This window comes from Rosa chinensis, chromosome 7, assembly GCF_002994745.2.
Source record: "Rosa chinensis cultivar Old Blush chromosome 7, RchiOBHm-V2, whole genome shotgun sequence".
In the NCBI taxonomy this organism is placed as follows: Eukaryota; Viridiplantae; Streptophyta; class Magnoliopsida; order Rosales; family Rosaceae; genus Rosa; species Rosa chinensis.
In genome coordinates, this window is record NC_037094.1 from 16,330,960 (window position 1) to 16,342,789 (window position 11,830).

Consider the following 11,830-nt stretch of genomic DNA (forward strand, 5'->3'; position numbering starts at 1 on the left):
CCTATATATAAAAGTTCCGATTTAGAATCTCCGTCTTAAAAGATGACACCCAACAGGCAAACGTATAGAGCCAAAGACAGAACAATCTAATCTCTCAAGAGCTAACTCTTGACATAGATTCGCATGCGCAAATGTTATGTCCCATTTCTTACTGACGCCTGTGGTAGAAGTAGAACCAACTACCTCGACAAACTTCAACGTACGTCGTACTTTCTCAACTTTGACCCAGAATCAATGCCTCCTTACCGTTAAGTGGTTGTCGTGTCGTGTCTGCTGCTTCAATCCATGGATCATGAACCACGTGCCTTGCGGTTTTCTACTGACCAAAATACCCTTTGGTCCCTCCCTTCTTCTCTCTTGATTGCTTCCAAAACTTGAAGTGAAAGTGTCACATACTCCAGCTCAGAAGCAACTCAGCCTCCTCTTTCTTTAACGCAAATGAATGATGAATGAATGAGAGTCCTTTAACCCCTGAAACTCTGATATTTCTTAACTGCTTCTTCTTCTTCTTGGGTGGCTTATATAAAGAGTAGTAGAAATGGGCATGGGAACAAGCACCTTTGTTATCAGATGGATCAACTTTCTCACCATGGTATGCTTTGCACTTTTGCTTAATCCCACTTATATTGTTTGTCACTGGGGAAAGATGGTTTCTTTTTGTTAACTCCAGTTTGTGGCTATGTTCTCATTTAAAGCAAGCTATCTGTTAAATGATTAAGTAGGTTGGTTAGCTAGCATTGTTTTTTTTTTTTTCTGGGCTATAATGCTCAATGCCTATTTTGGAGGCTCTTAAGTTTGATCCCCCTGTTGCTCTTTAGCTAAAGATTGGGGAAAGATAGGTGCTTTTTTGTTAACTCCATTTGCTCCGTTTAAGGCCAGTTATCTCCTAAATGACTAAATGGGTTTGTTAGGATTCTTGTTTTTCTCTGGGTTGTAATGCTCAATGCCTGTTCTAGAGGCTCTTAAGTTACTTTGTTGATGTCCGCTACTGGGTTTTTTTGTCACCCTTGATTTTGATTGTGAAATATTCTAAAAATTTCTTCTCTCTTTCGAAATCTGCCCAATTCATGAATTTTTTCCATGGATCGGTAAGTTTTCCTACTTAGTCCTTTGTTTTTAACTGCTGCATTCAGATTTTTGTAGAAACTCTGTTTAAATTGATATCTTAGTTAGCCAAGTAATGAGTTGAAACCAAATTGATGTGTGCTATACATGGACAAAGAATGAAACTTGATGAATTTTTGTTCTGGTGGTGCCATGGTGTTGTGTTTGCACTATCTTGTTATATCCACCATGCAGCTTTTAGCAATTGCTGTGGTAGTCTTCGGAGTATGGATGAGCACTCATCATGATGGCTGTCGGAAATCCCTCACCCTCCCTGTTTTAGCCATTGGTGCTGTCATTTTCTTAGTGTAAGCTTTGTTTTCTCCATTACCTGAAGTTTGATGAATTCTTGTATTTTCAATCTGAAAAATTGTCTTAATCTAAATAACCGGACATGCACTTGTGTTCTTTGATTGTTAGATCTATAATTGGGTTCTTGGGCGCGCTGAAAAGAAGTTCCATACTGTTATGGATTGTATCCTTACTAGAATGTGGTTTCATGTATTTGTGAGATTCTTTTTCGATCTTTCTCTTTGGTTCCTTCACTTTCATGTGCAGTATTTGATTCTCCTGTGCTTCATATTGGTGGGAATCCTGGTGTTCACAGTATTAGCGTAAGTAACAGCATGCCGAAGCTCAATGTTTTATGTAACTCAAGTTATACTATCATGTTGCATCTCTATTATCTGATTTTTCTGCATCACGGGAATGGGCAAGTCTTTGAAAGATGTACATAAGACGTGTGTCATGATTTGCTGCAATTTGACATGTTGATGATGAATTTCTGAATTTTAGTTGCAGTTGTTGTTTACGTAATGGCTTGAGATGTTTTTGACCAAATGGTGTCATAAATATTAGAACATCACACATAGGCTTGCCTCCCATGATTTGAAATGAAACTAGCACATTATTGGTTTCCACAAGTTGGCTTACACCAACTCAATATCTGCTCCTCAATAGCTTATATCATTCTCTCTTTTTAAATATCAGCAGGACTACTCACTTTTACTTGTTGTAATCACTTGTAGGTTCATCGTGACAAATAATGGTTCCGGTCATAGCGTCGCTGACCTGAGGTAACTTTTCATGCATGCATGTTTTTATCATGGCATCATTCATTCATTCATTCTTCTGCTCCTTCATCTACTTTTTAGACATAATGCTGATTTGTAGTGTATACTCCTGAACATTGCATCTTAGCAGTCTTATTTGATGTAGAAGCACAAAACTGAGACCAGTTTCATTCTGTCAGAAGAATGCATTTTATTTCTTAATCCTTTTTTCTTGTTCCGGTTGTCTTATGTGCGATGAGCTAGAATTGTTATGCTGCTTGCAATTAATATACTCTCGTCTGCTCAGGTTCAAGGAGTATCAACTTCAGGATTACAGTTCATGGTTTCTAAAACAAGTGAGTTACTTTTGCTATTAGCAGTGTAAAATAGTGATATGGAGTGTCACCGTCAACTTTGTCATGCATTTGTTGATATTAGTTATTCATCTTGTTTTAGTTGAACAATACCCATAACTGGAAGCACTTAAAGGGTTGTCTTGTGAACTCAGATGATTGCAATAACCTATCAAAGAAGTATAAGGTTCACATCTGAACTTGTTTTGATTACTTATTTCTCTCCTATGACATCAAATATCATTTTCCTTGTTTTCCTTTTTCTCTGGACTTGATTGGATGTTTCACTTGTTGGATGCAGACTCTCAAGAAATTCAAATTGGCAAAGCTGACCCCTATTGAAGCTGGTTGCTGTCGGCCACCGTCTGAGTAGGTGCCGAACTTGGATTTTTACTGTTGCTTCTTTTGTTCTTCCATGCATTTCTTTCTCCTCATCCTCCTGAGGTTTTTCTGTTTTCAACGACATGCCAAATTAGAATCGACCCATTTTTGTTGGGATAACATAATTATTATCTACTACGGTCCTTGAGTAATTCTCCAATAATAAGGTTCTTAAATAAGGCCTTGAATAATTAAAAGATTCTGACCATTATATTAGATATGGACGACTGAAGTATTGAGATGCATCCCAGTCCATTTACGATCTAATAGACAACAACTCCTTATCTGATGACCTTTTTAGAGAATTCTCTAATACAGTTATGTTGGCTTTCTGTTGGTTTACATATTTGTGTTGATGTTATATATTTATCGGTTAGGAGTGAGAAAGCAAATCCCTAAAACCTAACGAGTGATTCTTTTCACCAGTAATTTTATGTGTAACTCATAGCTGTTTAATTAGTTTATATGCAGTTTATTTAAGACTACTGAAACTCCATATTACTGATATTACCAATTACTCCCATTCACCTTCACTCCTAGATGCGGTTATCCTGCTGTTAATGCCTCATACTATGACTTGAGCTTTCATCCAGTTAGTTCAAACAAGGACTGCAAACTTTACAGAAATGCTCGGGACACCAAGTGCTATAATTGTGATTCCTGCAAGTAAAAATTCGTCTCTATCTCATATCTTTTTGTTTCTTATGTTATTCTCTGTTTATCTCTGTATAATATTTCTTATTGCCATTTACGACAATGTTCAAGGGCTGGAGTTGCACAATACATGAAAACTGAGTGGAGAGTGGTTGCAATTTTCAATGTTGCTCTATTTGTTGTTTTGGTAAGGCATTCTCTCTCATCTGCTCAATATAATCGTTGAATTCTCTTCACTCAGTAACAAAGGCTAAAATATTTAAAAGTACTGAAATGACTTCTGTGAAGTTGTTAACAAAAGCGGACTTTTGCGATGTGATGTGCTGAAGAGAATTAATATCCTTTCAATTATACTGTGATTCTTGTTGAGAACGCTGCAATAACTTCTACCTCATTTTATTCTCAATTAAATCCTGCAATGCTTGATGTCTTGACATTAATTTTTCAATTTGTTCTGCAATGCCAGTCTCTGATATACTTTGTGGGCTGTTGTGCGAGACGAAATGCTGCAAGAGACCGTTCTAAAACTTAAAAAGAGGAGAGCTACTTTCAGAAGCCCTCCTACTCTCCTAGGGAAGAAATAGTATCCCAGAAGTCTGAAGATCCATTGGTGCAAGCTGTCAGTGAATTTTTCCTTTTTCCCTTTTCATTTAACGATGAAATGTAATGCAATGGGTCAGACTTTCTGGCTAGAGGTTCTCTATGCCGAAAGTTCTTGTAAAAATGTTCTATAATTTTATTGTAACGAATTATAAAATTTCTTCATTTTTTTAGCTTTCAGGATCAAACATTATTGTCTATCACGTCCTTAGTATCAACTCATAAGCAAAACTGAATACGTGTTGTAAATAGTTATGGCTAAATCATGTAAATAGATGTAGAGTGATGTGAAAAGCACTATAGATTAGTGATTAATAGAATTGTGTATAGGAGTAATTGACGTTGCTATACACAATGTACACCATGTACTCCATGTAGAATTGACATTGCCTTTTTGTATACACCATGTACTCCTATATAAACCTCCTCATGGTGAGATAAATATACACATTCTATCTCTATGTGTCCAAACTCTCTCTTTTTGAAACACTTTTGCTTTCATTTTACAACACGTTATCAGCACGAAAAGCTCTAGGATTTAGATTGTAGGTTTCTAAGAGAAGAGGCGAATAACTCCCGAGTTGCGGAGAAGAGGTGGTTCATCATTCAATCAAGAGAATAGGCGAATAACTCCTGACTCTTGAGTTGCGGAGAAGAGGCAGTTCACCCAATTGGTCTCCCGGAAATGACTACAATGGTAGTCCGGACATTGGTAATGCGCACCAATCTCCTTATATCCGCTTGGGGTGATACAACATCGCATGCAGCTATGCTAATTCGTTTACGAACTATCGCCACTCAATGTATCTCTGTGTTACAGCTAGTGACTCAGTACACGTATTTCGTACTTACGCATATTTGAGTGAGCCATTTATGTGCCAATTGCGCCGCTGCAGCGCACTATATATGATAGGTCCTTACAGATGAATGAGCAACTCAGTTGGATTTGAGACTCCAACCATCGTTCGCCACTTAATGCCCTTGTAAGGCGATCTCATTACATCTAGATTTGCGGATTGTCACTTTGATGAGACAGTCTTCCCGTCGTTAGGGGGAGATAACAGGAACAACATGAATTGTCGTGGTCTGTCTCCACTATGTCTCATCTCGATCCCTGTTAAAGTGACGAGATCACACATATTTGCTGCAAATATGCCTGCAAGAAAGAACGTCCCTACGAGAGGACGTAGCACCACCCTACACAGAAGTAGGCATGGCGCCAATGCCAAAGAGAGTGGCACTCTGGTATTACAGGCCATGGCCCTAGCTAGGATGCGTGAGAGGCTCGTGGATTCAAAGGATACTTTGGCACATTCCGATCATTTGATCATCAAGACTCAAAATCTGTCTCATGAGAATGTTCCGGGTTATGGTTATTGTTGGGAGACGCCTCAATGTCAGAACCTATTCATGAGAATATAGAGCTCTTTGAAAATTACACTAGTGTACGTGAGACATGGGATAGAAACTCCATCATAATTGATGATGTAGTTGTGCATTTCATTACGCATGAGTTTGTTGAGTCTGATGATATCGAACCACGCTCCGTTGATGAATGAATGCCAACTTAGAGAAATATGGCCTAAATGGAAAGATGCGATCTAGGTTAAGATGGAGTCTCTAATGAAGAAAAAGGTTTTTGAGCCAGTGGTGCCAACACCTCCTAACATAAAACCTATTGACTAATGGGTCTTCGTTAGAAAAACGTGTTGAGAAAAAGAGATGGTAATCTCACCTTATGGCGCAAGGTTTCTCATGAAACACCCTGGAATCAACTACGATGAGACATATTCTCTCGTAATGGATGTCATTGCACTCCACTACCCTGTCAGTTTGGTAGTTTCCAAATAACTGAACATGCAACTTACAAATGTGGTCACTACGTATCTCTATAGGGATCTAGATACAGAATGTACGTGAATGTTCATGGTGAACTTCATTTACCCAAGTCAAGTGGCTCTAGATCACGGAGCGCGTTTGCAATGAAGTTGAAACGCTCACTAAAGTGACTACTTGATTAGGAAGGGATATGCCCACGCGTTTTCATAACAAGTTTCAGATTCTATCGCGATTCATGTTGGACATGATCTTCATTGGAAGCCCTTAAGGAGTTAAAGGAAACCGTTGAACACTTGAAATCCGAGTTTGAGATGAAGGATTTTGGGATAACACGATTATATCTCTATTTGGAACTTGAGCATCGTGTTGATAGATGCTTAGGCAGTTTGACAATGTCAAGCCTTCATGCACCCCCATGATCGTCCGTAGTCTTGATCCTGAAAAGGATCCTCTTCGTCTAAAGGATGATGACGAAGATGTGCTAGAGGTAGAAATGCCTTACTTAAGTACAATAGGAGCATTATTATACTTAGCTCAATGCACAAGACCGGACATCTCATTTGCAGTGAACTTGTTAGCTAAAGTATAGCTCTGCGCCAACTCAAAGCCATTGGATTCATGTAAAAGATATTTTTCGGTACTTGAGATGTATGATTAATATGAGTTTGTTCCGTCCCTACAGAGAGATGATGGATTTGGACCAATCACACACCAGGAACGCCGCCAACACTAGTTTGCGTCCACTATCCCCATCCCAAAACGACATATGTTTTGGAAGGTTTTGCTAATATTGGGTATCACTCTGACTCACAAAAAGGTCATTCCCAGACTGGTTAAGTGTTCACCATGGGTAAAGACTGTAATATCTTAGAGATCTACAGAATAGACCCTAGTCGCTATATCTTTAGACAATGCAGAGATTATTATTCTTCACAAAGTGGTTCGTGAATGTATATGGATTGGATCCATAATTACACATGTTCGAAAAATTGTGGTTTGAAGTCTACCACAGATGAGTCTACGAGGATTTAGGATAATGCTGCTTATTTTGAATAAGTGAAGCATGACTACATCAAAAGTGACAACACCAAGGATAATCAGCAACAACAGACTCTCCTCAAGATCAAAGTGAACTAGGTTCGATCTGAGGACATGCAGTGTGGCAGACTTGCTCACTAAGTCATTGCCTAAATTCCACTTTCAAGAAACTTGTTGGTAGCATCGTTTGCGGAAGTTATTTGAACTCCCATGACCGTAGTCATTAGGGGGAGATGTAGACATCTACATGTATGGTCTCGAAACGTGAAGGGTGTGTTGTGCTCTTTTTTCCCTTTGACCGAGGTTATTTTTGTCCCACAGAGTGTTTGTTACTCGGCAAGGTTTTTAATGAGGCAACAAGAGGAGCACCACGTTTGGGCGACATAAGGGGGAGTGTTCAAGTAAATCCAGAATATATGTTTGACCCAAACTCTAGGTTACTTGACCTAGTTGTAATAGGGTTTTGAATTAGAGATATTCTCGGAGATATTCATAGATATCTAATTAATTGTACGATTATCTTTCCTAGTACAACTCTGATTCTATATCTTGTAATCCTCTATATAAAGAGGCCCCTATTATCAATGAAAGTACGATTCAATTCACTCTCAATTTTTGGTTTTCCTTAAACAGTTTATAAGTTTCTTGATAATTAAAAAAGAAATCTATATATATAGACATTATTTTTTTTATCTTGCCTATTACGTATTGCCTCATTCTTCTTCTTCTTATTCTTTCTCTCATCTTCCATCAATCTTGTCTTATCTTTTTATCAGCACCACCATTAAGGTAAATATGATTATTCCATATTCAGAATGATAGAGGTAAATGCTACATGTACTTTTTCATTTTATATTTTATAATATAAGTATATATATGTATTGAAATTGTATGTTGACTTAATTTGTCTTCATTTTATATTTACTGTCTTACATGGACCTTATCAATGGATTGAAGATTTGTTGTCGTGTAAATATAATTTTTGCTTATGTATCTGCATATGGGGTATAGTATGTGGTTAAGCTTTTACCTTTGCTTTAGACATACATGATCTCTTGCCAAGCAAAATGACAAGTAACCCTCATTTTAAATAAAATATGCATACTTATTAAGCCTAACAATATGAACACAAGTCCAAACTACCTAAATCCTTGTAACAGTAATCATATTCACCTAGAGACCTCAATTGTTGTACAACTAGAGAAAACAAACTTAAATAGCAAAACACCATAATTTAGATGCTAGGCAGAGAAATAGGAAACTTAAAGCTTCTCTTCGCTCTTATCTTTAGGGCTAACCTCATCAGTAAGTAACCCTCATTTTAAATAAAATATGCATACTTATTAAGCCTAACAATATGAACACAAGTCCAAACTACCTAAATCCTTGTAACAGCAATCCTAGTCACCTAGAGACCTCAATTGTTGTACAACTAGAGAAAACAAACTTAAATAGCAAAACACCATAATTTAGATGCTAGGCAGAGAAATAGGAAACTTAAAGCTTCTCTTCGCTCTTATCTTTAGGGCTAACCTCATCAGTAGTAGCAAAAGGGTAAGTGAGGTATAATGGAGTTGCACCCAGCTTCTTGTAGGAGCGAGGACTCTTGTTCTTGCTTCCGAGTGGCCTTGCTTCAATAGCACACTCCACCTTAGTATCAGCTTCTACCAAACCTAGTGCATCAGCTTAGAGGGTAAGAAGTTTACCTCCCAGAATTGTTTTGAACTTATTTGGGGAAGGAGTACAACCTCCATTCCGACCTCGTTTCTTAGAGATCAAGGTCTTTGTCTGCTCAGCCTGCATAAATGCATTAGAGTCTGCAGAAGCCGCTCTAATCACCAGACTCGGTGCCAAACCAAAAGCCACCTCAAGACCTTCCTCCAGAACTTGCTCCGTATCTTGATCCTGCTGTGCTGCCTCAGGCTCTATTGCTTCAGTCTCTATCATGTTGTGCACAATATCACCAGTTAAACTAAGACCAGAGGCCGACCTTTCCAATTTTCGAATAACAGGCTTTTTTTTTTTTTTTCAGCAAGGAAGATGAGGGTTTGGGTAGTTCACTATGGGTCTGAGCCGAAAAGGAGAATGGGCCTCTAGATGGCTAGATGTAGATATTGCAGAATTAGGCTCTTCACACTTGTCCCCCAAGTGAATAACAAGACCACACTAAGAACTTCTGCCTTTGAGTTGTTCGAATTGAAATTTAACAAGCGCTAAACCCCCTGCGGCCAAGAAAATCCTATGCTTAAGTAAGATATGTTTAGATATGTCATGATAGGATATAAATGATTCCTTTCCTGAACTCATGTTTGTCATAGCCCAAATAGACACCCAAGAGATTCCAAACGAGTATGAAGTTGTCTGGTTCTTCATAAAGAGGAGGAATACAAAAAACCCTAACCCAAATGAGGACATGCTTCATTAGAACCTCGGCAATGGGGAGGACACTGTCGTACTCCTCTAGGCAGACTGGAGAACGATCAAAACACCAAACTCCACCCTTGAGAACCTTGTTACGATCTTGGGCTGTTTGGAAGGAAAACAGAAAGAGATTATCAGCTTGTTCCTGCACCTTGAAGTCCTTTACCACCATCCATGTCCGGAGGAAGTGCGACTTGAATGCTATAGAGTCAACCGGCCAACGAGTTAGCGGTTTCCCAAGGAGAAAAGACTAAGAGGATCTGCGTACGGGTCCTCCCCCAATCTTCCCCAAATCCGGAGCGTTACCCCATTCAACGAGTGCCAAGGAGGCGACAAAACTAGCTGTGACAGAGTAGATGGAAGCCATTGAGAATTGGAGCATAAGAATGGAAAAGATAAACGGTAGGTTGCTATTGGTTTTGCTAGGGTTGAGAGAGAATCTCTCCTAGGGTATTTTCGCTTCTAAACAACGACATATATGGTCACTTAAATACATGTCTTATAGGTATAATATTTAAGTGAGTCATACATATCTTTGTTATGTAGTATATGATACATATCATATGAAAAATTTCTAGTGATATGTGAATAAAAAACTTAACTCTTTATGAGGTGAAAATAATTATACCTCTATATGAGGTTAAACATTCTAGTTGTATATTGTTTTGATAAGTTCATTTAGTGTTTTTTCACTAGACATACCATATTTTCTCTTTGCAAGGTGAAGATAATATACCTTTATATGAGGTAAAACATTCATGCTTGCATACTTTTTGGTTAAATTGATTTCAAGTTCTTTAATTATACCTCTTTTTTTTTTTTTAGGCATAGCTAATATATTGATCTTAAGCCAAAATGACTATTACATACCTCTCCACTGCCATTAGCTAGACATGCAAGAGGTTGTGGGGGTACCACGGTGGTACATAAGTATAGACCACTCATTACACATTTGTGCTCACTTAGTAAAAGTAAGCCTACAAGTTATAGTAGAGAATAGGCTAAGTAAAACTATACTCGTTAGTGCTCGTAAGAAACTAACAAGCATAGGTCCCTAAAAATATAGGGAATTATTTAGGGAAAAAAAGAAGAAGCTAAAACTAAACTAGAGGCCCAAATCCCACAAGAAAACCAAACCCCAGGCCCAACTAAGGCCCAAGTTCATTCCAATTAACACAGCGCTGCAACCCGTCTCACACCGTGCAACCACCGCCGCCACGACCTGTCTCCCAAACATGTTGCACAGCCTCCGCCACCTAGAGGACAAAGCAACGACCAGGAAAAGTAGCAAGACCATAATCACTTGCATCTGCATCGTCGCCGACCTCCTCGATGAAGTCCCCTCAGCGGCTCTTGGAACCTTCCAATTTGCTTGCCCGAGTTGGTGTTCACGACCCTCCACAATGATGTATTAACCAGAACAAAACTAGCGCTCATCGTTTAGCCATTGAGCCAAGCTATCTCAAGAAACTAAGCCTTAAAAAGCCACCCGTCCGGAAGCAGCGCACGCCAGCAGCGCGACAAGGGCAGCGCTGATGTCGGCCATTGCCGAACAAGCACTGTTTGGATGCCTAGAAGTTGGCTAGGGTTCAAAGAAGAGGTAGGCGGCGAGAGTCTAATTATACCTCGTGGTTAGGTTGATTTGATGTTTTAAGTTTTGTATTGTTTAGTTATTTTTCATTTATATTGATTTATGAGTTTTGGAATGATTATGTATAATTAATAATGCATGAATTCAAGTTTTAAAATTTGAAAAATTAAAAACAATAATAATGAAAAATTTACAATATTATGTATTTTAAATTTGTTTTCTTTATTGACTTGAAAGGGCAAATGGACAGAATAGTCAATAGACTGCAATTAACAAAGAAAAAGTAAGAGGATTACATCCCACTATCAAACTACGAAATTGGACCTTGATAAAAATTCTTAAAAAAAATACAAGATAAAGATGAAAAATTAAAGACAACATTCAGAATCAAACACAGAGTCACAAAGCATATGGTTTGCACAAAAGAAGCCTCAACCAATTCTGCTACATCTGCAGCATTGTTAATTTTATAGACTCTCTTTTATTTATTCCATTAGTAATATAGGCTTTTTGGGCCCGTCGAATGAAATGGGCCAGAAGCACCAACCTTTTGGGCCTCATCTCAGGTTTGGCCTTGAGATACGTCTCATGGTAGTCCAAAGTGGCCTTGTGCCCAAGGTCTACCGCCGCCGCTCATCTGTTGTGCTGCATGTATTCCCCAATTTGAAAGTCAGGTTATTGGTGGCGGTTCAACAAGACTCTGGTAGGAGAATAACCTTCTCTTATGCCTAAACTTTATTCGTACAAGAAAAATCATATTTCGAAATCATAAACTCAGGTGTTATACTTCAGAAATG

The 11,830-nt window shown here is 38.4% G+C and overlaps 1 protein-coding gene across 1 annotated transcript; it reads left to right on the forward strand.

Moving 5' to 3' along the window:
- Positions 1 to 102: 102 nt before the first annotated feature.
- On the forward strand, positions 103 to 4,332 carry LOC112175347 (tetraspanin-10). The gene is made up of 11 exons (XM_024313023.2): positions 103 to 592; positions 1,300 to 1,412; positions 1,525 to 1,579; positions 1,663 to 1,718; positions 2,133 to 2,180; positions 2,464 to 2,512; positions 2,613 to 2,696; positions 2,811 to 2,878; positions 3,431 to 3,556; positions 3,656 to 3,731; positions 4,011 to 4,332. Exons 1-11 carry the CDS (start codon positions 539 to 541, stop codon positions 4,074 to 4,076), a joined length of 795 nt encoding a protein of 264 aa, XP_024168791.1. The 5' UTR covers positions 103 to 538; the 3' UTR covers positions 4,077 to 4,332.
- Positions 4,333 to 11,830: the final 7,498 nt, after the last annotated feature.